The sequence below is a fragment of the Bipolaris victoriae genome, assembly GCF_000527765.1.
Source record: "Bipolaris victoriae FI3 unplaced genomic scaffold scaffold_46, whole genome shotgun sequence".
Classification (NCBI taxonomy): domain Eukaryota; kingdom Fungi; phylum Ascomycota; class Dothideomycetes; order Pleosporales; family Pleosporaceae; genus Bipolaris; species Bipolaris victoriae.
The window spans coordinates 118541-140121 of NW_014575346.1; the positions used below are offsets into that span (position 1 = coordinate 118541).

The window sequence follows — 21581 nt, forward strand, 5'->3', positions numbered from 1 at the left end:
AGTTGGAAGATTAGAAAGCAGATCGCTACTCCTCCTACTAGTAGAGAAGTTTCTAGCGCCTTCTTTCAGCTTAAGCTAGGACACTGTTACCTAAGAGACTTCCTCTTTAAACGAGGAAAAGTAGACTCTAAAGTGTGCCCCTGTAACTATAGAGCGACTCAAGACCCTCCACATATCCTACTTAGCTGTACGCTATTTCAGGAGGCCAGAGCAAAGATGTAAGAAGCTAGCAGGGACCCCCTATCGCTAGCTTTCTTACTACACACAAACACAGGCATACAAGCCACAACTAGCTTTATCAAGGAAACTAAGGCTGCAATACAGACTTGGTATAAAGGAAACCTTGAGAACTAAGGCAACACTCATAGCAGGTGCCCTTGTCCTACACCCACCTTACCTATCTCTTCTACCCGCAAGACCCCCTACTATCCCCCTCAACACTAGGCTACGAGCCTCACCTCGATTTAGATAGGCCCCTCCCCTAACTACACCAAATTGATAGCACTACGTAGATACTTGTAAGCCTCATCAGCTTGCACGTCTTATATAGCCTTCGGGCTGACACAGGACATTAACCAATAATAATAATAATAATAAGCGCCCTGGTCACGGAAAAGATCGAACCAATCCTCAGCACGGCCCGACCGGCAGATGGAACACGTATTGACAAGTACCTCGAGCTGATGCATGGAGCAATATCTTCACTGTGGCGACTTTGCGAGTACGAGAAAGCTCATTGGTGGTTGCATTGGCGTCAACAACAGATTGAGAACTTAGATTCAAAAGGATGCTATTCTTTCGAGGCACTATCCAACCTCATGTTGCATGCCAAGTGTTATCTCGATCGAAGCATGCCCCAGTTTGCGGAACCATTGCTTGAGAAAGCTCAGCAGATAGCTAGGCGTATTCTACCCTCTGGCCATGCTGTCCACAAAACCATAGCTGAGACAATCATTAACAAGGCTTGGACGTATGGGACATGCAATTACTGTCTTGTCAACTCACCAGAACCCAGCTTTCAGGCTTATTTACCTCCTCCTATGTTTTCTACCTGTTGAAACCAATCCAGTGATGATCTAAGCACTGTTCACAACATCTGATTTTTTTACGGTGAGTAATTTGATCTTTAAAATGTAACATATCGTCATGTAAGGTTATGTGCTAAATAAAGTAAAGACAGAGAAGGATTTGGATGCAGAAAAGAGTTGTATTGATAGTTGATTCTACCCTTCAAGGCATAAGAAAAACTACTTCAATCATCAAAGAACTTGCCTTCCCCTTGGACACTATCTACCTTCCAAACATGCACTTCACTTTCCGTCTTCCCCCATCCTTCATCATTTGCTGACTCATTCAAGGTCGTCTCCGCATCACTCTTGATCCTCTCTAGTAACGACTCCTCAGGCAACTCCGCAAACTCATGAATAGCCACCCAAGTCGATGGCTCAGGCTGCGGCTCATCAGTAGCAGGTAGCCCCTTCAAAGCGCGAGACTGCGCATTCGTCCTTGCATACACCAACTTAAAACGTAACGTACGGATGTAATGCGGTTCTTTCGATATCATAGCCGTTTGCTTCCACCCAAAACCGAACATCAGCCATCTTTCAATATTTTGCAAGAAAGGACATGAATTCGTACCTTCTCAAAGAACTCCATCACCTTTTCCTCTTCAGGCTCCCGCTCCGGTCTAATTCCAGCAGTAACTATAAATTTTGCTCGCCCTACCACGCTCAGCACACACCTCTATTGTTTCTCGTAACGAACTTACCATCTCCCTTCCTCTGCGTCACCCCCCTAAACCCCAAATAACTAACCTCGAAATTGGCAAGATCATATATCAAGCCACTCCCCGGCAACTTCTCACTCTCCACGCTAATCCCTCTAAACTTTTCGCTTTTCGTGAAAGCTAGATCAGGCATGGGGTAGCATACCAAAAACGGGGTTGGGTTGCGTGAGTCGCCGATAGGAGATGTTTTAGAGACGTCGATGTAGCGGAAGGCGTTGTTGATATCGCGGCTGGAGAGGACATCGGGGATGTGCTCGGTGTCGTACCAGGTGAGGTAGGTGGATTCGGAGAGGAGGGGGTGCGAGGCGGGTGAGATGCGGGAGCGGACAAAGAGGACACCGGGGCCGGAGATGGGGTTGTGCATTTTTGGAACGGTGGTGGGAATGGGTTTGGGATAAGCGGGCTCGTGAGAGAAGTGTCAAATGTAAGCAGGGGAGTCACTGGGGGTGTCGTAGATCTTATGATGAACGCCAGAAGCTGAAGACTATGATGGTAGCTGAAGACTATGATAGTAGCTGAGGTCCGGATATGTACTGCCGGCGCACGGATAGGTACTGTACCCCGCTTCTGGTACTACCTGAGATAAATTCTGCCATCATGAAGTTCAAGTATAAAGGTTGAGGATGTAAGGGGACCTCAGATGAGAGAAGATGAGAGCACATCTCCATCGCGGGCGAAAAATTCCTGATTGAGACATGTTCGTATGATGAGTAAATAATTCAAATCCATATTTCCACTGTCAACATATAGGGAGTATTTAATATTTCGACCTTCTGCGACCAACCCCTTCAAGAGGTATAGTGGAAGTACAATACAAACCATGTACTGGATAAAATGAGCAGGCCAATGATGCGTGTGACCCTAGCTATTCAATTGGCTTAGTCTCCTGACGTTTTGAAAGGACTCAAAGCTTCGGCTTTTCTACTACTAACTTCTCGAGACCCGTCTTAAGTGCCTCAGTCATGCCATCCTTTCTCGGCCGCCTGCTCTCGCGGTCAACAAAAACATGGATAAACTCTCCAACTGCCTTGACCTCTTCCTGACCCTGTTCAAAGACGCCAATCTCATACGTGACAGAGCTCTTTCCCAGTTTGTTTACCCTCAAACACAAGTCAACGACTGCAGGGAACTCGACTGGAGCAAAGTAGTTGCAATGGGAATGGACGACAAGGCCGATGTCGAGAGACGTTGGTGGGTGCAGTGCGCAGTGCTTAATCAGGTATGTGTTGACAACAGAATCAAAGCTTGTAAAATGTCAGTTGAAAAGAACTCTATAAGCACAAGCGACTCGTGAGAGACATGCAGGTAGTAGTATACGCTGTTGTTCATATGGTGGTACATGTCATTGTCGCTCCTTGGTGCGGTCAGCGTTGCATTGGACAGGGGCACAGCAAAACAACGGACCATCGCGTCCTGTACTCGAGCGAGAAGTTGTAGTCACCGCGACGACGCGACTTGAGTACCTCGAGAGCCATGAATAATATCAGTGGTGTGGTGTTGAGGTGAAGCAGTTCGCGGTCGTGTCCAGTGGTCAAGACTCGGCCATAGCTGCCATTGAGCCTCGGCTCGTTCACGCTGGTCACAGCTGATGGCGTCGGATACATCCGACATCCACCCGATTTGTATCAGCCATAACTCGATTTCTATCCCGCCTAAATAGCTCCCGTCTAGTTGTATCGGAAGTGGCTGATAGCATAAATGAGGTCGATTGCTGCGCCACCCGACGCGGTCGGAAGTGGCATGTGATTGGCCGGACATGATGCTCACCAGCCACATCGTGCTGACCCCCACGTCGTCCCAAGTGGTTTTTTTCGGTACAGACATTCAACCCCTCCAAGCCCCGCGATTCTGGCGCCGTCTCCACGCATCCTCGCATTCCTCGCCTCCAAGGGCCGCCTGCCCGTCGCCCACACTCGCCCAGGCTCACCCTCCATGGCACTCGTGCCTTCTCCTCCGCGCGACAAATATCCGCCTCTGCCCGACGACAAGTTTCCGTGGAAAGAGCCGCCACCCGTGGCCATTACACCCTGCGATCCCTGGCCGCCGCCATACTACCTCGAGGATGGCCTGCGCAAGGTGACGCCTTACCACTACACATACAACACCTACTGCAAACAGCGATGGCGGGGCCGTGAAATCCTAGATATCTTTGCGAGCGAGTTTCGCGACAGACCCGCCGAGTACTACGAACAAGCCATCATCGACGGCCGCGTCGTTGTCAACGGCAAGCCCGTACCCAGCACCAAGACAATTATCAACAACGGCGATGTCATCTCCCACACGCTGCACCGCCACGAGCCGCCCTGTACTGCCCAGCCCATCGGCATCGTTCACGAGGACAATGACATGATTGTCATCAACAAGCCCGCGGGCATGCCAGTCCACCCCGCCGGTCGCTACAACTTCAATTCCATCATCGAGATCATGCGCACTGATCGGGGATACGGTTGGAATCCCCTACCCTGCAACAGACTTGACCGCCTTACCAGTGGTATCATGTTCATTGGAAAACACAAGCAGGCTGCAGAGGACATGAGCGCGCAGATACGAGGGAGAACTGTCAAAAAGGAGTACATCACACGGGTCGTCGGTGAGTTTCCAGAAGGCGAGATTCTGTGTGAAAAGCCCATACTTCAGATTAGCCCCAAGCTAGGTCTCAATCGCGTTCGCGCCAATGGCAAGGAGGCAAAGACAGTCTTCAAGCGACTTGCATACTATCCGCCGAAAGACGATGGAAATAACACCCAAGAACAGGAAGGCGAGAAGGGTCCTGATGGACAGCCATGGAAGAAACTCCGGGGCTATTCAATCGTGCGCTGCTTCCCCGTGACGGGCCGGACTCACCAGCTGCGCGTCCACCTTCAATTTCTTGGTCATCCCATCTCCAATGACCCCATATACGCCAATCAGCGCGTGTTTGGACCGTCTCTTGGCCGTGGGCAATCCGAAGATGAAGACGACGAAGACATCATGTCACGCCTCTCGCGCATGGGCAAAGAAGAAGTGGCCGATGCAGTTGCCTACCACGATGAAATGGTCGATGCATACAACAAACGAAAAGCCGAACGCATGACGGGCGAAAAGTGCAAAGTCTGCGATACAGATCTGTATAGCGACCCAGGCGTGCATGAGCTCGGCATCTATCTCCATGCCAGAAGATATCGATGCGAGGAAGGAAAGTGGGACTATCAGACTGGGTTGCCTGATTGGGCACTCCCGCCACCTGGCTATGAAGGCCCTACTGAGGGTACTGAAGAGAGTGATCCCTTGGCTGTTGATTTGAAGAAGTTGGGACTGGAGGACGAAGAGCCTAAAGAAAAAGTCGAGACTTGATAGAAAAGTTATTAGATTAAGATACCCCGCAATGCATTCTCATTTGGTGATTATTCCTTTTCACTCTCCTCACTTTCATCTTGATCTTGTTCTTCATCACTGTCTTCTTCATCAGCCATACTCGTCTCAGGAGTGCCTTCTCTTTCCCTAAGCTGAGATTTCAATCCATCGAGAATAATCGTCATTCTCGCCTTGAGATCAGCATTCCAAACCAAACTAATCTGGCTCTCCATTTCCTGAATCTTCTTCCGCAGCTCCTCCGCAACCGCATCTTCCTCTTCATCCTCGTCCTCGCCATCCGCAGTCCCAGGTCCATCTTCCACCTCAATCCCTGCACCAAACGCATCCGCAAAATCCACCGCCATCTTGCGATTCGCAATGGCGAAAACAACTTCTCCAATTCCAGACCACGTCTCCATGGCTCCATCTTTACTCTTCTTCCTACCCCCGGCCACACCCCCATCTAGCACCCTCTGAAATGCCTCCGCAACATCCCTCACCGGATTCCCATACGCGCCGCACCCCCAAGCACCAAGCACCAACCTACTCACTCCCTTCGACTCCGCAATTCTCAACACGCCTCTAATCTTTCTCTCCACAACCTCTCGATCCTTCCTCCCCAGCCTCTTCTCCTCATCTTCTTCCCCCTCCAGTTCCGGAAACCGAAGCATACCCGCCGAAATAACATCGACGTACCAGCGCTCCGTGGGCGGCAATTCACCGTGGCTATCGCCCAGGGGACCGGGGTTCCGGAATACGAGGACATCGGGGGTGTAGATGCCGCCGTATTCTGGGAGGCGGTAGTATTGTTCTTTGAGGGAGGGGAGCAGCGTGGTGCGGGCGCAGAGGAATTCTTCTTGCGATGTTGCGCCGAGGTAGACGCCACCACCGGGACGGAGGGGGGAGGCCATGTTGAGGATGCATGTGTTTGGGGCTTTTTTAGAAGGCAGTTTGGAGGGGGAGTGGGAAAGGAGGTGCGCGGCTGTTAAGGTGTCGGTTGTTATTATGCGGATGGTGCGGGATTTTGGGAAGGAAGATGGGGGAATGGGGTGTATGCTGAGGTTTAAGAGGCCTTCGTCGAGGGAATCATTGCGTTTGCGGTTTTTGCCTTTTGACAAGGCCTTGGTTCCGTCTCTTTTTCCTTCGCCTGCGGCTGTGGCAATGTCTTCATCGAGAATCTCACTGCCTTTGGCTTTTCGGCGCCCTTGGCCCTTTCTCTTTACGTATACTGCGTTTTCATCGCCTTCTGTACGTGTGCTGGTCGGGCCTGGTCGTCCTGATGCTCCATTGGGGCCCGGATCAGCGATCAGTTCGCTGCCATCTACACCCCGTCTTGCTCTCGCATTCGATGCCAGAAGCGCAGGCACCACTTTATTGATGATGTGGCGCGCCTGTTTGGCTCGGATATCTTTGCGAATCGCGGGTGGCGCTAAACCCTGGGATTTCTCCGTGCGGCCCATTTTGACACACCGTTTGTGCTTTTGTTTACGACCTAGTCCCTGGGAATCAGGACCAGGATCTGTTAATGGAATGGTCTGGAAAATGGAGGGAAATTGGTTGAGAGATATTGATTGGGAATGTGGCAGGTGTGGTTTGGAGAGTACTATGTTGGTTGGGTGCGGAAATGCGGCTATGACGTTTACAGTAGGTAGGGTGGAGCTTGCTCGAACCTCACTTGGTGAACCCTCTTGCTTTTTGCCAATGGTGTGTCAATGGTGTAAAAGCTGTTGTGGTTTTTTTTAGGTGGTGACGTTGCATCTACTTTCAACGCTTGACTGAAATTACTTGAAGTAGAAACCGAATTGGTGCATTTTTGGCCTAGATTACAAGGTCGAATGGATACCTCGTTCCGTAGCTAGCGGCTCGCTTGCCTCAACAACCATTACCACCATTGGCCATCGTTCCATTGACATTGTTTCGTTTCAATCACTGTTTCTAGACTCTTCCAACGATCCTCTGCATTCAATGCTGAGTTGAAATTGCCTAATAGGGAACCCATTGGGCGAAAACCGGGTCTAGACCAGACCACCCTTACCTAAACCGCCACTTTGCAAGAAAATGGTCCACTTGCTGGCTATAGGTGAAAATTTCTAAATACTATATTTCTGAATAGTGGCTCGTATGTCTCCAGTATTCTTCGTCACTTTCAGCTCAGTCCAGACCCACTCAGGCTGTGTTACATAGGCCTTTGCATGTACACAGACGTACAATTTTATGTAGATCTGAGGTACTGTGGAATTCCTGGTGCAATCGGGATCCTTCAACCAAGAAATCTTTCGACCAAGTTTGTTCACTCGACTTGTTGAAGGTTGTAGCGTCCTGTCTGAATACTGGACAACCATATTGTGAGTGGTCAGCACTCATCTCAATGTTATGTGGCTGTAATATTGAGTTTGATTGCATACATACAGGTCCCTTGAAACCCACCACGATGCCGTGACTGGCTACATGTCTGTGGAAGTTCATTTCGATGATGGACAATCGACTCAAAGATACCTCATCGCCAACCCCCTAGTATGCTGCTTACACATATATCTACATCATATAAAATCTCGATTCCTCTTTCCCAAGTAGAGAAGCTTCGAAACTCACCTCAGGCATACAACAACGTAAGTTTTGTACTAACTGAGCAACATGTCTCCCCTCCAACAGCTTCTTGTCTTTGGTGCTGCAGTCTCGACTGTCCTCGCAGCGCCCGCCATTCCCAACACTGAGCGTGCATGCGAGCCCCTGCCCCATGGCCGCGGCCGCATCCCCCAACCTGATACCGCAGAGGCTTTCCAATCCTTTCCTGCCTTCTCGCTAGCAGCCACTTCCGCAACTACGCCCGTTGGCTATGTTCAGGCGTATTCCAACCTGGTCACCACCTTCAATGAGCCCTCTCAGTTCATTCGCTACACTGACTTGGACTCGTATGATGTCAGCAAGTGTAAGTTAGCACATCGTTCTTACTAAACTAACGACTCCTGCACTGCGACATCTTATGGCTAGCATAAGCCTCGATTCCTCTCCAGTTAAATTTGCAAGCAGGAATCTCTTTCATCATACTGAACTTCTTTAGGTGCTGCAGAATGTGGCAAAGATGACAAATGCAACATATTCGGCATCTTCTTCGAGCGTTCGCCCATGTTCCGGCCTGGCCCCAAATGCCCCAATCCCCCCTCCAGCACTATGATCAAGTGCACCCTGTGGTCCGGCACCATCTCGCCCAAGGCCGGCGTCAACAATGGACAGACCCGGGAGAAGTTCCGTATCGTCATGGCTGGTTCTAACGCGTATGTCAAAGACATTACTTTTAGCAACAAGAAAGATGGTTCCTCAAACATTCTCAAGAACTGGGTTGTAGAAAAGTACCAAAATGGCGCTGCTATTCAAGTCCCTCTTGACTGCAACGGCGTAGACACCTACATGGGTGTGGCGGCTTGGCGCGACGGTAAATTTGATGCTCAGAGGTGCCTTGACGCTTGCAAGGTCGCTGGTGATACTGATATCCAAAGCCGCAAGTGCCGCTTCGTCAACACCTACGTACAGCGCCGGAATGGAGTCCAAGTTTCTCAGCATTGCGCCATGTTCTCGGAGTATTGGCCCGCCCCGTAAGTATTTGCCGAATGACTCTTTAAACATCCGTTGAAGTCAAAGATCTGACACTCTTACAGCTTCGCTACAAACCTGGGTCAACGCCGCGGTGATGTTGAAATCTCCGAGACGGATTCTTATGGGTATGTCTAATCACTGATATTCTGTATTATCTATAGTTGAAGATAGAGACTAACTTTGTGACCGAGGCTCCGCCGAGTCGAAGTAAAGGGTACTGCTTGCTACAAACCCAAAGATCTCCCAGCTCCTGTCTCTCTACAGTCTAGCGTTGTACCAGTCGTATCCACCCCTGCTTCCATCTCCGCTGGTCTTTCTCCCTCGAAGCCTGCTGCTCCTCCTACCATCGCTTCCTCCTTGAAGCACGCCATTCCTACTTCTGTTGGCACATCTTCTATCTCACCTAAGGCCCCTACTCCCAAAATTTCCGCCCCAACTTCTGCAGTCTCGATTGCAACTGCCAAGGTCTCGGGTACTCCTTCAGTGACCCCAAGCACTCCTTTATCTACCCTGGCTGCACCTTCAAAGACTCAGGTCGCCTCTTCACGAACCCCAGAGATCCTTTCTAAGGTCTCAAATAATTCCTCTACAGCCTTGGATACTTCTTCCATACTCCCAGCTACTTCTCCAGTAGTCCCAAGTACTGCCTCAATAGGCCCAGCCACCACATCGGTGGTCTCAAGTGCTCCTTCAGTGGTACCGGTTACCTCTTCAATTCTGTCAGCAACCCCCTCGGTTCTTTCAGCTGCTCCTTCAGTGGCCCCAAGTTCTCCAATAGTCCCAGAACCCTCGTCCACAGCCTTGATCACTTCTTCCCAGCTTCCAGCCAGTCCTTCAGTGACCCCAGGTACTGCCTCAGTGCTCCCAGCTACTCCCGCCAGTGCTTTGAGCACTCCTACGGCTGCCCCAGCTATCTCTTCCGCAGCATCTCCAGTAGTTCCAGCTACCCCCTCATCCCCCCTGAACACATCCTCCACGGCCTTAGTCACTCCTTCGAAGCCATCAGCAAGTTCCTCCATATTCCAGATCATTCCTTCAGTGCGCTCAGCCACTCCTTCGTCAGACCATTCATCAGCTCCCTCATCTACCCCTCTACCTTCACTCGTCTCACCTCTGGGCTTCTTCGGGCCCCTCCCCGTCTTTCCAACAAACATGCCCGAACTCGAGCCCACCCGCCGCGACCTCGCAGACTCTGGCATCCTCCTCTCTAGTACCATCTCAACATACGTCGCCGCCCGGGCCACCACCCCCACCACAACCTTCAACCAGGTCATCTACGCAACCCCAGTTAGTCCGTCTCCCTCTTCCTTATCCCCCTCTCTACCGCACCATGCATCTCCTTCACCCCCACATCCCACATCCCCCGCAGTCGACCCCGTACCAGTCTTCAGCCGCTTGAATCTCGTGCGCCGCTACAAGAATCACAGGATATGCTGGCCCGGCGGCGACAATTGCTGGTGGAGACTCCATCCTGCAGCGATCATTACTGACCCTAAGTTGACGCAGGAAGAATGGGATCCCGAGATTGATAAGAAGCAATGGAGGAACCCTTCGTAGGTTCGTGGGGGAAGTTGATCGAGAAGGAGAGAGACATGGAGATTCGATAGGATGTAGTGTTTGGAAAAGGTATATGGGCCGTGGATAGTAGTATGACAGGTCGTCGGTCCGGGCTGTGGTGGGGTTCTGCCATAGTGGGCTGTTAGAGGCCGTGTATCCATGTTTCCTATGTTAGATTGATTAATGAGATGTATTTTATTTGAGCGGTGTTCATAACACGAGATGGGAGAGAGAAAAGGTGTGAGTTGATGACACTGTCCAGTCTGTCATACTACAATTACTTGGAATAGTCAATCTCCGCTCCAACAATCGGAATAGTAAAATGCGTTTTTCGTAAGAACTACGCTATTTCACAAAACCTACTGCAAACTTCACTCTATACATCATTACAACCGTATAGTATTCGTAATTATGCGTCTTTTTATTGTTTTATTATTGTTTAATACAATGCCAATTGATGATGAAAGATGCATATCCCGAGGTCAATCACAGCAACGCAACACACTTCATCTCCCCTCGAAACTTCTCTTTTCAGTAGAGTCGGCTTGATACATGATCTTCCCGATGTCCAACTCAAGTAACGATCTGACAATGTCTGGACTGAAATGCAGTCTTACGTTGGCGAGTACGTAACAATCCTCCATTGCTGCAAGCCTAGGCTACATGCAACAGAACGATAGCCTGATCAGCGGTCGCGCTCCTTAAGCTCCTCCGCCACAGCTTTAAGTCCGTTCTGATGTTCCTTTGAGACATATTCCCAGTACTGTGCCCAGACACGTGATTGTGGGTCGTCCTGTGGTGTGCCAGCTTCGGTGCCCATTCGCTTGTTGATTTGGAGTGAAATCTTGAGTACGCCCTTGGCACCTTCGTTGATCTTTTCGATCTCTTGCTTGACAGCGTTTTCCTTTGCTTTGACGGCAAGCACAGTCCGGAAGTTTTCGGCAAGCGATTCAAGGCGCGAATGCACTTGGTCGGGAGCAATCACCATAAGCTTTGTAAGCATGAGATTGCAAAGAATCCGGATGTCATGCTCGTCAGTGACACCGGCAACTATACGATCGAAGAAGTCAGAGATCTCAATAGGCGACAATCGTGCAAAAGCTTTCTCGAGAAGAGCGTATAAAGTCTCATATGCACTCTTGCGGATTTCGAGACCGTCGTCAACCTTGTGCTTGAACGGACCCATTTGGACTTCACGTATGAGCTCAGGTTTTACAACCGTCTCCTTCATGGCAAGAGGCAGCAACTGGTCGAGGGCAGGCAGGATAATGTCCGGCTTGTTGTGCATCGCAGAATTGAAGGTCATGAGGGCTAAGCGGCGGTTTTCCAGATCCGGCTCATTGAGCATCTGAACAAGCATAGGTACGACAATTGGCTTGAGGTACTCGTCATAGGCTTCATCGGTATCGGTGAAAGTGTAGCGCAATGCAGAGATGACCATAGCTCGCAAACTTTCCTTGCGGTCGTTCAAGAATGCCTAGAAGATCGGTAAGTTTTGGAATATTTGAGGGGTGGAACTGTCTTACCTGGAGCTGAGGGAGGTACGTCTTCGGGTCGATGATGGTTAGTCTGCCGATACACTCTGCACCAATCGCCTTGTTGTCTTCAAGCTGAGAAGCGGCAACGAGGTTTTGCCACAATGTGTCAGTATACGGAATAATCTCCGATTCTGTGTCATCATGTTGAAGAATCTCCTTGACAGCGTGCAAAAACAAGTACTGGGGAGCTGAGGGCTGACCCATGTTTGACAATATGACGGGAAGATACTTGCTGACGCTTCCAGCACCCGCTCTTCCAAGCGCAACGGCGGCTGCAAGAGGCACGTTCTCAGACTTTGCAGAGAAATATTTGATGAACAGTTTGGGATCAATGGTCGATTGCGATCCCAGTCGTAGAGCGGATTCTCCAAGTACGACAAGGGCAAGACACTGACGCTTGTCGTCCTGCGCAGTCTCAAGCTCAGTGACAAACTGCTCGAGCTTCACACCGACACTGTCGCCGCCATACACAAGTAGATTGCCAATAACTTTGCCGACGACCTCTGCATGTCCGGACACACCAACTTGTTGCAACAGAGCTTGCATCAACTCTTTTCCTACGCGCTGCTCACCTATGGCACGGACAAGCTTGAGTAATGCATCGAGTGGCATTCCACTAATGGAACCTTGAGCAACCTGACATAGCGCGGCGGTAAGACTTGGTGTCATGATAGCTTGTGCATCGTCCTTGACAAAGGTAGCGAGAATGACAAGAGCAGGACCTAGGAGGTGAAGGTCGTTTGCGTTGAGTAATGGCAACAGCATATCGACTACCTGCATCCGAGTCTGATTATCGAGTTGACTCCGCGAATGTGGGTTCAGTGCGAGGGTGCGGAGTGCACTCAAGCTTGCACCACGTAGAGCACGACTGGCTTTTCGCAATTGTGCACCAAGTTCCATTGCGACGCTCTGCACCCACTTGGCTGACAGCTCATCTTTTGCCTTTGTATGGGCAGCGATTGAGTCAATTGCGCGGACCGAAGCAAGGCGAGTAAGCTCATTCTTCAGGCGCTCAGCCAAAAGTTCAAGTCCAGCCGTTCGCTTATCCGAGGCAAGCAAGCCCTCGGTTCCTGAGCTTCGACCTAGAAGTAGTCCAAGGACATGGATGGCACTCCGGCGCACTTCAACATCTGCATCGTTTGCTGATATCCTACTAACCAGCGCTTCATAAAGGGACTCCAGATATTGACGGTTTTCCGTGCCTGACGCAGCGGATCGAGGTGGTGTAAGCGCCTTGATGACCTGTTCGGCTGCCGCAAGAGCCTCAATAGATAGCTTGCTATACTTCTCCTTGACGCCACAAAGAAGTGCATCAACAATGGATTCCAGATACGGCTGGATAGACTTGGACGGGTGGGTATCTGCTATCGCCCCTATCAGCTGCAAAGCTTGAGTTCGCAAACTGTTGGCTGTTGCCGAAGCACTGCTTGATGATCCTCCAGTAGTCTTTGCAGCTTCTACAACAGGACTGATAAGCTGACTCAGATAGCCGTCAAGACCGCCACGCTGAGTGATGACGATATCTTTGATCAATGAAATGGATGCTTGCTTAGTAGTCGGTGGACAAGATGTCTGCTTAAGTAGTTGCGCAACACCCTTGACGATGTCTGGGCTGAGTTTTGCTAAGCTAGCCCGAGGACCTGCTGGAGGAGTGCCGGTTGGTGCAGGTGAAGAATAACCCATAGATAAGGAAGAACTCTCCTGAAGATCGAACATGCTTGCATCACTGCCACCACGGCGGCGCTTCTTGCTTGGTGGTAACATCATACCGCCATGAGTTGGCTCATCAGCGAATTTGACTGGCGAGGGACCGTCACCCGATTTCCTCACCAAGTTGGATAGTGTAGCCAAAACCTCCAAGCGAACGTTTTCTTCGCGTTCCTTAAACCGTGCGATGAGTGCTGGTGCGACTCGACTGTAGAGAGTCCCATCTTCAAGAAGATCGCCGTTGCTCCGTGTCGAAATGAGTGTGTACAGAACCTTGGCTGCACACCTACGGACCTTCCAACTGGCATCATCATCGTCATCGTAGCCAATTTCTTCTTCAAAGTCCTCGCCCTCCAATGCGTCTTCTTCGTCACTTGGCATATCATCGTCATCTTCGTCATCTTGCGCCAGATTTGGGTCGTACTTTAGGTATCGTGTCGCGGCTTCAATCGTCTCTTCGGTGTATGCACGCATGTCGTTCGAGCAGGAAACAAGGAAGCCGTCCAGCGCAATGAGGGCAGCCTCAAGAACCTCGTCGATCTCTGGGTCGCGCTCTCCCTCATCATCGGATACGTCCATCTCTTCGGCTTGTTCCTCGGTGCTCAACGCGCTTAAGACGAAAGGCCCCAGAGTCTTGAGATACGGACCAAATTTCCGTGGAATAGAACGTGCCATAGATCCCAGTATAGTAATATACAGCTTTCGTTTGCTGCGAGTAAGATGCGGGTCACGTAGAAGCTCAATCATCTTGGATAGGAAACCACTCAGCAATGAATCGGAAAAGTAGCCAGCTAGTGTGGAGATGGCAGTAACCGACTTCTTCTTCATCATGGAGCTTGCCCTGTCATTCTCAAGAATAGCGAATGTAATCTGCTGCAGCGCCTGGATCTCAACATCCTGCAACATGGAGCCGAAGCACCGGGCAACCTCGGTCAGCACATCGATGGCATTGCTGTCTGTTCCCTTGTCCAAATCCTCTTGCAGCATACCCTTGGGTGGCTGCGTAAGACCCTGTTGTGCTGGGGGTATAACGTTGTATCCGATCAAACGAGGAATGAGTACCCTGCTGATGGCGCTGTATGCGTTTACGACGGCCTTGCTACGCGCAGCACCGTGGACGGGGCGTGGGAGGGAGACGACGACTTCGCGAAGAGCAAGAGCGGGTATTGATTGGTCGACCGTATTGCCTGTGGGAAGCGTCGAGAGCTTGTCAATCATGACTGGCAACGTCTTGTCGCTGATCTTGTTCACAAACGGGCCAAGACACTTGACGGCCTGGTTCTGAACCTCGCCGTTCGTATCGACAAGCGTTGTGAGCAGGCCTTCGACAGTCTTTGCTGCAACAACGTCATCGTGAAGGAGAAGGCCAGGGTGAGCGACAACGAGAATGTCGTGCAGGTCACTCAAGGCCATGAAGCGGAAGTCGGGGTCATCGTCGACAAATCGCGGCAACAATTGGGCAACATTGTGTGCGGTCGGGTTGGGCGGGACCGACGAGGGCGCCATGGTGTGTGGTGTTGTGAGGTCTACTGTTGTCACTGGCAGGCGGGGCAGCTATAGTGGGGTTGGGGTTGGGGTTGGGGTTGGGGTTATAAGCTGATGCGGGAAGACAGAAGGAGAGCAAGAACGAAGGAAAGAAATTGAGAGCGAGGAGCTGGGAGTTTGGTGGTAAAATTGTTAGGTGGTGAAGGCACCACTGGCCGCTACGGAGCAAAAGAAGCTTCTATCGAAGTGAATGGGCTGTCGTTGCCTGCGCGTTGCTTTCGAGAGCTCGAACCATGCGCACGGCCGTCGTGTCCATAGCAGTCAAGACACGGCGGAACGAGTATCAGACGAATGCATCTCTCGCAACTGTGAACACGACAGTACTACTAAAAAACAATTTACGCGACAACTAGTCGGCTCTAATCCCGTGTTGCTTTACAAAACGAAGTCACCTGTCGCGATGGCGCAATGTCCGGCCTGGTATGCTCTGCCGTGTCGCCGCAGGTGCACGTGACCAACTAGAGCCGGTAGGGCTAGACGCACTCAAGTGACGTACCGATTAATTCTCGCCTTCATGACCTGATCTCTACTCTACGCGCATCATAACTACGATTCTCCTATCAATTGCCCGTCGCAAGCTTTAATTAGCCCACCTAAGCTTCATCATGTCCTTCTTAAGATCTTCCGCATCCCGCGCTTCCTCTTTTGCACGAATTGCGCGCCCGACCAAGTATATCCGCGCCGCCGAGCTCCAGCCATGGCAACGAGCTGTGCAGCGCAGAACCTACGCCAGCGGCCACGGCTCGCATGGTGAGACGAAGAGCAGTGACGTCCCATGGTATGTCAAAGATGTCTTGCTGCTATTATCCAGACGAATGTATATCAATTGTAGACACAATCTCGATGGAGCAAGCTCAACTGTGATGGGTTTCTTTTGTTGTTTTGTCCGAAGAGCCGGTACAGTTCTTGGCAAGGATATACATATACCTCTTGAGCACAACTGTCCTCGCCGAACGCATGCTGACTTGATCCTCAAGGATAGGCGCAGCTGTCATCGGCACTGCTGTCGGTCTCTATGTTGTCATCAACCAAGATACAAACCACGGCGCCGAACACCACCCTCTCGGTGAACCCCACGGCGAAGGAGATGCCCCCAAGCATGGTACTGATTCGGTCGTAAAGAAGGCAGACGATAAGCCCAAGGAGGAGCCCAAGGAAGAGCCCAAGGAGGAATCCAAGAATAAGTCGGAGGAAAAGCCAAAGAGCGAGCACAAGGACCCTTCCAAGCCCACCAAGGAGAACAGCGAGGAAAAGGACAAGCAGTCTCCTGATGAGTCTGACAAGGTTGGTAGACCCAAGACCGAAGAGAGACTGTGCTAACGTGTGTAGCCCGACCCCCGCAAAGAGGAGACCAAGAGCACCAACGAGACCTCTGGCAAGCAAAAAGGCTTGTCCAACGACAACACCGAACACACTTCGCCGATTTCCGAACACTCTGAGAAGAGCAAGAAGGGTGAGGGCGTTGCTGAAACCGCTAAGCTGCAAGGAACCGTCTCGACCGATCGTCCTGGCGCGGAAAACAAGGAGGAGCGTGGTAACACCAAGGTCGACAAGGACGCATAAGCATGATGCATCTTCATATCCTCTCCATCTGGATTGCCTGAGAAGCTTCGAGGCAACGATGGACGGCGCCTCCCTTGTATAATGTGTGTTATTAAATCATCCAATTACATGAATACTCACTCTTGTCTTTCCAACATGTATCAACCGAGGCGCAGATGAAGAGGAAGCTTGCTCGGCATCTTTCCGCGAAATGACTCGTGTCAGTGCAGACATGCAGTGAAGGTGTACGTACCTAGGTGAAGCGGGTCGTTGAGAGCGGCAGTTCTAGGCCTCAAATAATCGTGTTGAAAGGATCAAGACTGACTCAAACATGTACTTATCTCCGCCACTGAGGCTGTGCGTGAGTTTGTTTGGCCTGGGATAATGCCAACAATGCTCGCCAGTTGCGTCAAGGTGCCTGGGTCAGAGCCACCCCACAGCGGTCCGCAAAGGCGCGAGGTGGACGAGGCGAATTGCTGATTGGCCGGGCGTAGTGGAGCCGAGACACCCGCAAGCGCCCACCATCTCGCTCCACAACCTTGTCACACGTCAACTTCCTCTCCAATTGGCCACGCCTGCGCCTCAGCTGCACGTCTAAAAAGAGGTCCATCTTACGGCGGGAGCTCTGCGAATCTGCTTTCGCAATACCACTCGCCTACGACATGAGGCACAGCCAAGAGCCAACCAGAGCGCGAAGCGGCTCCATTCCAGTGCGGCCTTTTTGCTCGGGTTGGTACTTGTGCAGCTATGGACTCGATGTACAGACCACTGGCCCCAATATCAGGCCTCCTTGCCCCCAGCTGGATCGTGTTCCACATCCCACGCTCTAGGAGTTTATAGCCAGCTATCCCATAAGTCTTGTTTACTCACTGCACCTGAAATCAATGGCATCTTGAGATACAGCGTCGATACACCTCGTTTCCCGTTCACCGACCAGTCCACCAAGTTTAGAAGAGGCTCGTTTTAGCTTGTTTGCACAACATGGACCCCAGGAATTACGGACGGAGTCAGGAAGCTCAGCCTCAGATGACTTCACGACAGCACACCCGCTTCTCATGGCAGCAGCCCTTGGACGACGAGGTTCCACCCTATCAAGAGAGACAGCAGCAAGCTCCACAGCACCAGCCTCAGCAGCTTGCGACGCAGCAGTACCAAACACAACAGCACCATCAGCAGTATCAGCAACAGCAACAGCAACAGCAGCAATATCAGCATCAGCACCATCAGCCGCAACCGCTACCGCAACAACACCAGCAAGAGCCCCAGCAACGTGTCGACACAGATGCGTCACGTCATTTCTCTTACGCCCAGACACCGGCAGAGATGCGCGCATTCGTATACACGTCCTCTCCAAGTGACCCTCCGATGCCACATTCTATGCCCATATCTCTTCCGACGTCACCGGTGGGGTACACACCAATCGACCCGCGCCCTCAGTCGATGCTTGATGCGCAAATTCCGGTTGTTCCGCCCCAATCTCATGCGGCTGACATACAGCACTCTCACGTGCAGCAACAAGTACAGTCTCCTGTGTCGCCAGTCTCGCCTCAGCATTCTTCGTATCCCCAAACTCAACAATACTCTCCTGTATCGCCGATACCACATCCGCAACCCGTCCATCAAAGCTCGCAGGCAAATACACAGCAGCAGAGTAGACACGCACGACAAATGAGCAACCTATCGCCCATCAACACAAACGTACGGGTGCACACTATGCCCACCATTCCCCCTACTCCACCATCAGGAACCCATCAGACGTCACCGCTACCACAAAAAGCACCAATGACCCCCATTTCAGCCAACTCCATGCACAAAGAGCAACCACGACAAGTTGCTGTCTCTCCTACGAATCAAGCATCATATGCACACGAACCATATTCGCCTCATGGCTTCGTAACAGGCCAAACCAATAATATGCACGCTGTCTTCTCTCCAGATGCTGCTCACGGTCCCAACGGCCTGGACTTTGCTGCACACCAACCGGGTCAAATTTCGCATCCAAATATGGAATCTGAAAGCTCCCATGAATGGTCAAACGGTCTTTGCGCATGTAGTCCAGAACCGGCTACATGCTTTACCGGTCTTTTCTGCCCCTGCATCGTCTATGGGAGAACTTCGTATCGCCTATCTCAAAAGTCTGCAAAGAATGACCCGACAGACATGTTGGGTCACAGCACCACTAACGGACACTGCATCGTTATGGGTCTGTCATGCGGTTTATGGTGGCTTTTTCCAATGCTACAGCGGACTCGCATCCGAAGAGCATATAAAATTAAAGGCAGTCTTGGTAGCGATCTACTAAGAGGATGTTGCTGTTGCTGCTGTGTTGTTGTACAAAATGAGAGGGAAGTAAAGGGTAGGGAAGAAGCGAGCAGGCGGTGGGCCGGACCAGCAAGCACTGATGTTTATACAAGGAGCGGCGGCATGGTATACAAACCACAACAATAAGTTTTTTTTCATTATCAGAGACCTTCAAGGAGCCTTTTTTATGTGGTTTTTTAAGCGCATTCGCTCTCTTTACGATACCCACGGTCATTTCTAGTTGTAACATAGTTTTTCATATCCTGGAATCATCTCACAACATTTATACACACCTATTGCTATCCTTATGAGAACTTTTCCTGATTTCTTACACCTTCCTTCAATGGTCATGACGAGCAATTCATTCAATCTGGGATGTTACTGTTGTTGCAGTAATTGCGATCACCAAATGTTCTTTCGGCCCAGCATCCACGCCTCTGCAATCATCAATGTCGCGAATGTAAGACTGGCAGCCAACTATGAAACTTGTCTGATCTAACACCTAATAGTATTTCTATGTTTTCCTGATACTTGGAGTCTCAACTATCTAATAGCAAATTTACTCTTCCCGCGAATGATTACGCCATAGCGGTACAAAACATATGGAACAGGAGTAACGACTATGGCAATACACCCAAGCACGGTTAGCGTCCAGTTCGTCCCAATGTCCCTGTACATTGTTGTACCGCCGATTGTCCTAATCTCAGTCAGTCCCACGACGAGCATGTCCAAAACTAAAAACTTACATGACACTGGCTATAACATAGCGTACCGTACTCTGGAAACTCAGTGCAGATGCAGCATACATCTGATAGCTGTCGATGATATATAGGTAGGTGCTCATGAATATGCATACCGTACCGAAACCAATGACGACCGAGGCGGCAAGTGGCGACCAAACTGATATACTTTCCTGTTTTACGTCAATAAACCGATAGAGAAGCATATATGGCTCTGTACTTACATGGCTTGTCCAGCCCATCCAGAAGAGCCCGATCGGTAAGAATGGCGCTCCGAACATCGCAAACATCAGTCGTGACTCCTGGGGAATCGATTTTCCCGACCCATCATCTCCTTTCTCGCGGCACAGCCGCTCTGTCTTTGTCCAAATCAAGGGAATGAGAGCTGCCGATAGCATGATACCGAACAACAAACCAAGGAAGCACAAATTCTTCAGCCCTTGGCTCATTCCGTAAGTCTTTTGGAATGTGTATGGGTAACCCACAAGGAACGTGAACAACACCACATACACAAGCGTGTTGTAGAACGTCAGCAGAACCACAATCGGCTCCAGCGCCAAACGAAACGGCCTTGTAAAGTTCTTCTTGAGCTTACTCCCCAGCCCCTCATCCTCATCCTCCTTCGCCGTCTTAAACCGCCTCTCCCCCGTAAACTTCCTCAACTGCTTCGCCTTCAACTTCAGCAGCTGTGGCGGATACGTCTCCTCCATCGCCATCGCAACAACCACTATACAAACGCCCGTCAGAACCACAATTATCCACTCAGCCCACCGCCAACTCACAACCTCGCTCTCTCCAATATAACTCGCAATCAAAGGCCCCAATACAGGTCCCCCAAAACACACTGCCCCAAACAAAGGAAACGTCCACGTCATCTCCCGCGTAGACCACAAATCGCTCATACTCCCCCCCGCCACCGTCATGGGCGCAGACGCAAAACACCCCGCCAAAAACCTGAATATCGCCAACGACGCCAAATTCGGCGCCAGCGCCGCACCAATAAGCCAGCACTCGCACGTCAACAGCGAATACAGATACACCTGGTATCGTCCGAGTATCTCAGACGCCGGCGCCGCAACCAACGAGCCCAATCCAAACCCCATGAGATAAATCCCCGTACTACAAAACGCATGTAGCGATTCCTCGGCCCCGAAGAACGCAGCGCTTTGCGGCGCGACGGGTGCTTCGATGGAACTCGCTGTCGTTACGATTGCAGCGACGAAGTCTAGCAGAAAAAGAATTTTCAGGCGTTTGGAAAGGGACCAGTTGCGTGGATTTGTCGGGTCTGTGGTTGAGTCCCAGCTTACGAGGTAGAAGTGTGATCCCGTTTTTGTGGGTTGGAGCGAGATGCCGGGGAGGGAGGTGTAGGGGGAGGGGTCGGAAGCGTGGGATTCTTCGTCTTGCGGGAAGGCTTTTGGGTCGCGTTCGAAGGGGGGTGCGTAGGGGCTTAGGCGGGGTTGGATGGGGGGTGGGGTCGAGGTTAGATTGAGGGTTCGGAGTTGTTCTTTTGTTTTTGCGCGGATGGCGTGGAGTTGGAGGAGGGCGGCCATTGCTGCGAGGTTTGATTCTGGCTTCGAAGGTTGTGGTTAGAAGGATGGGTTGGTAGAAGAATCTTGGAGTGCTTAATTGGAAGAGTTTATAGGTTTGGCTGTTTGTCTCTCTCTTTCTTTTCTTGAGGTCATGGAGGAGACACGACACCCTCTGCGTGTGAAGTGATGATGGATACATTGGATTATCATCGAGATCTGTAGATGATCGAGATATTGTTAGGATAGAAACCTGAAAGAGCGTCTTGTGCCCGGATATTTCCATCTCCCCGATGTCATACAACCTCTACTGACGATTGTACTGTGGATTATCTCGAGTAGTTCGGTGGATCATCATGCGCTGGCTGGTGACTGTTGCAACCCCATGATCTCTGAACGCAAGTCACTCAAA

At 50.9% G+C, this 21581-nt stretch overlaps 11 protein-coding genes across 11 annotated transcripts; 4 read left to right on the forward strand and 7 right to left on the reverse strand.

The window, feature by feature from the left end:
• Positions 1-1252: 1252 nt before the first annotated feature.
• On the reverse strand, positions 1253-2150 carry COCVIDRAFT_100187 (hypothetical protein; the record flags this gene model as incomplete). Its single annotated transcript, XM_014700766.1, has 3 exons — positions 1253-1573; positions 1639-1721; positions 1769-2150. The coding sequence occupies 3 exons, from the start codon at positions 2148-2150 to the stop codon at positions 1253-1255; spliced, it is 786 nt and encodes a 261-aa protein (XP_014556252.1).
• Positions 2151-2690: 540 nt separating this feature from the next.
• On the reverse strand, positions 2691-3261 carry COCVIDRAFT_38125 (hypothetical protein; the record flags this gene model as incomplete). Its single annotated transcript, XM_014700767.1, has 3 exons — positions 2691-3030; positions 3090-3140; positions 3191-3261. 3 exons carry the CDS (start codon positions 3259-3261, stop codon positions 2691-2693), a joined length of 462 nt encoding a protein of 153 aa, XP_014556253.1.
• A 457-nt stretch (positions 3262-3718) lies between these two features.
• Positions 3719-5119, forward strand: COCVIDRAFT_100245 (hypothetical protein; the record flags this gene model as incomplete). Its single annotated transcript, XM_014700768.1, has 1 exon — positions 3719-5119. The coding sequence occupies one exon, from the start codon at positions 3719-3721 to the stop codon at positions 5117-5119; it is 1401 nt and encodes a 466-aa protein (XP_014556254.1).
• A 50-nt stretch (positions 5120-5169) lies between these two features.
• Positions 5170-6579, reverse strand: COCVIDRAFT_100288 (hypothetical protein; the record flags this gene model as incomplete). Its single annotated transcript, XM_014700769.1, has 2 exons — positions 5170-6266; positions 6303-6579. The coding sequence occupies 2 exons, from the start codon at positions 6577-6579 to the stop codon at positions 5170-5172; spliced, it is 1374 nt and encodes a 457-aa protein (XP_014556255.1).
• A 706-nt stretch (positions 6580-7285) lies between these two features.
• COCVIDRAFT_100220 (hypothetical protein) lies at positions 7286-7609 on the reverse strand (the record flags this gene model as incomplete). Its single annotated transcript, XM_014700770.1, has 1 exon — positions 7286-7609. A coding segment is annotated over one exon (324 nt), but the record flags the coding sequence as incomplete, so codon positions are not given.
• A 144-nt stretch (positions 7610-7753) lies between these two features.
• On the forward strand, positions 7754-8848 carry COCVIDRAFT_100350 (hypothetical protein; the record flags this gene model as incomplete). Its single annotated transcript, XM_014700771.1, has 3 exons — positions 7754-8048; positions 8181-8712; positions 8776-8848. The coding sequence occupies 3 exons, from the start codon at positions 7754-7756 to the stop codon at positions 8846-8848; spliced, it is 900 nt and encodes a 299-aa protein (XP_014556257.1).
• Positions 8849-9243: 395 nt separating this feature from the next.
• On the reverse strand, positions 9244-9987 carry COCVIDRAFT_16330 (hypothetical protein; the record flags this gene model as incomplete). The annotated part of the gene is made up of 1 exon (XM_014700716.1): positions 9244-9987. The coding sequence occupies one exon, from the start codon at positions 9985-9987 to the stop codon at positions 9244-9246; it is 744 nt and encodes a 247-aa protein (XP_014556202.1).
• Positions 9988-10955: 968 nt separating this feature from the next.
• Positions 10956-15021, reverse strand: COCVIDRAFT_100395 (hypothetical protein; the record flags this gene model as incomplete). The annotated part of the gene is made up of 2 exons (XM_014700772.1): positions 10956-11747; positions 11797-15021. The coding sequence occupies 2 exons, from the start codon at positions 15019-15021 to the stop codon at positions 10956-10958; spliced, it is 4017 nt and encodes a 1338-aa protein (XP_014556258.1).
• A 644-nt stretch (positions 15022-15665) lies between these two features.
• COCVIDRAFT_16332 (hypothetical protein) lies at positions 15666-16623 on the forward strand (the record flags this gene model as incomplete). The annotated part of the gene is made up of 3 exons (XM_014700717.1): positions 15666-15838; positions 16038-16344; positions 16390-16623. 3 exons carry the CDS (start codon positions 15666-15668, stop codon positions 16621-16623), a joined length of 714 nt encoding a protein of 237 aa, XP_014556203.1.
• Positions 16624-17583: 960 nt separating this feature from the next.
• COCVIDRAFT_100290 (hypothetical protein) lies at positions 17584-19050 on the forward strand (the record flags this gene model as incomplete). The annotated part of the gene is made up of 1 exon (XM_014700773.1): positions 17584-19050. One exon carries the CDS (start codon positions 17584-17586, stop codon positions 19048-19050), a length of 1467 nt encoding a protein of 488 aa, XP_014556259.1.
• A 396-nt stretch (positions 19051-19446) lies between these two features.
• COCVIDRAFT_100335 (hypothetical protein) lies at positions 19447-21193 on the reverse strand (the record flags this gene model as incomplete). Its single annotated transcript, XM_014700774.1, has 3 exons — positions 19447-19600; positions 19650-19816; positions 19868-21193. 3 exons carry the CDS (start codon positions 21191-21193, stop codon positions 19447-19449), a joined length of 1647 nt encoding a protein of 548 aa, XP_014556260.1.
• Positions 21194-21581: the final 388 nt, after the last annotated feature.